Below are 2,425 nucleotides of genomic sequence, written 5' to 3'. Positions count from 1 at the left end.
TAGCGTAAGCACTATGGCTTCTTCTTTATTATAAAATATATAATATCAAATAAATTGTACGTTTCGACTCTTTTTTGAGTCTTCTTCAGCGAAATGAGTAGAACAATGGATATTTTTTGTAATCATCTTCTCCGAAATACAAGCTGAAGAAGACTCAAACAAGAGTCGAAACGTACGATTTATTTGATATCATATTTTATAATAAAGAAGAAGCCATAGTGCTTACGGTAGAATTACAGCGTTCTCACTCTCAAAAATGCCCTAATTTCACATTTGATTTTCAAGAGTATTATTTATAAATTTCGGATCCATTGTGCACTAATCAATACTGATGAAGTATAAACACACGACAAACACGGAATAAAACACAATTCAACACCACTCGCGTATTATTGCGTGTTACGTTGTCGCCGCAGTTTAATTACAAATGATAACGTATACGCGGTAAGACAGTATTGCGGTGTTTCTCTGGCAAGGGCACCGACGCAATTCGACTAGGCGTCTCTTGGAACATTAAAACTACGTGACGACGTGAAAGATCCTCGGTGTATGATCCTTGTTGACCTTGTGATAATGCGTGAAATAGTACGCACACGGCACACCTTATGGCGCGCGGTGCGAATTGTATAGCATTATAGTGACGTCGATAATGATGTATTTTAAATGTAAGAATATATAAAATTGAAATTAGATGTGTTACACTTATCTTAAAATAATAAGTCAATCTTATATAATTCGAGGGAGAAGAATAGGAATTACTGATTTAATTTTAATGTTAATTTAATTTTATACTGCATAAAGTTAAGATAAGATATAAAGGTCAAGAATATTTTTCGTCTCGTTATTAGAAATCCTTTCTGTGAGTGTATATATATATATATATATATATATAATTACTATATATTTTTATATATGTATGTATATTGTTAATTCTGCCGCCGGTATACTTTATAGCTTATTAGGCGAACAAAGTTATGTAAATTGATCGTACACATCAGATATTATTTTTTCAGGTGAACGACATCGTGAAGAGACTTGACTTGTCGTATTGTTTGAACACATTGGCGAATAAATTAAGCGGTGGTGAACGGAAGAGACTCTCCATTGGCGTAGAAATAATCACTAAGCCATCTGTTCTTTTATTAGATGAGCCAACAAGCGGTCTAGATAGTGTAACCTCTAATCAGGTATAGTGCAGATTATTAATATAGCTATCTCAATGATAATTATTAAAAGCATTATTTTTAGCATAAATTGATATCTCTTGTTATATTCTAGTAATAATTTTATACAAGCGCAGAATATTCTAGCAATATTGCGACAAGATTACAACGTAATTAAAATGTTATGATTCACTATTTTTCAAAATCGTTAAATAATGTGTTTTTAATATTGGAACAATTTGCATTTAATTTTGAGCTCCTTAACATGCTGCACAATATGGCGAGAGCAAATTGCACTGTGGTCTGCGTAATACATCAACCTAGTAGTCAGATGATTTTGCTCTTTGATAACATTATGGTACTCAACCGAGGCAGATGTATGTACTGCGGTCCCAAGAGTGAGATCTTAAACACGTACAGCATTGCTGGGTTCACATGCCCCAGCTTCTATAACATAGCTGAATTTGGTAATGTTTACTCTACTGATTTGAATTAATAAAAGAATTACGAGGAAACAAAAGAATTAAAAAAAGCACTAACATAATAGAGTAGAATTATACGTTGACATAATAGAATAGAGTTGTACGCATTTTTTAATATATTTTTATAACTTTAGAATTTGTTTTTATTAAGTTTGCAATATAAATTTTTTTAATGTATTAAAAGTTTTTTTTAATATATTTTATAATAAATTAAAAAAAGATATGTATAGTAGTCAGTATTGTGCAGTAGGTAAACACGAGTACCTAGATACTGTAACTAGGTACAAATTTACGTACCTAGGATCTGTACAGAGGTTAACCCAGGTACTTTTATTTTCTGATATCGATACCTATACCTAGGTATCATTTCTTGTGTACCGGTAACTACCCACACAGCACAAGACGTCCATAAGGACGTTCAAATGAGGTCCATTTTTATGTCGATACATCCATGAACATGTTATAAACGTCCTGTGGACATCCTTTTAGGGATATCCATAGGATGTCCAGAAAAGGACAGTTATTGGACGTCCAAATATATTCGTTTTACATCCGATTTCAATAAATAAATTATGGACGTCCATTGTATGTCTTATTTCGAACGTCCGACGGACGTCTATCTTAGAACATTTAATGGATCCAAATCACATCCGTTTTACGTTAATACATCTGTACCTCTAACATATGTATTATATATTATATCGACACACATTTAATCGAACATTTTACTATATAAATCTATATTTTTTAATGCTTACGCGTGCGAAGATCAGCGCCGCT

General features: G+C 32.4%; 1 protein-coding gene across 3 annotated transcripts in view; it reads left to right on the top strand.

Moving 5' to 3' along the window:
- LOC108764314 (ATP-binding cassette sub-family G member 4) overlaps window positions 1-2,425 on the top strand; it is a 61,759-nt gene that overhangs the window by 13,218 nt on the left and 46,116 nt on the right. For all 3 annotated transcript variants that reach the window (XM_018512470.1, XM_018512489.1, XM_018512480.1), the window contains exons 4-5: window positions 1,014-1,187; window positions 1,420-1,630. In XM_018512470.1, coding sequence (XP_018367972.1) covers window positions 1,014-1,187; window positions 1,420-1,630 — 385 coding nt within the window. The remainder of the gene's footprint in view (window positions 1-1,013; window positions 1,188-1,419; window positions 1,631-2,425) is intronic.

The sequence above is a fragment of the Trachymyrmex cornetzi genome, unplaced genomic scaffold (assembly GCF_001594075.2).
Source record: "Trachymyrmex cornetzi isolate Tcor2-1 unplaced genomic scaffold, Tcor1.1 scaffold113, whole genome shotgun sequence".
Lineage (NCBI taxonomy): Eukaryota > Metazoa > Arthropoda > Insecta > Hymenoptera > Formicidae > Trachymyrmex > Trachymyrmex cornetzi.
Note: the sequence above shows the minus strand (reverse complement) of the source record. Positions and strands in the feature narration are given on the sequence as shown.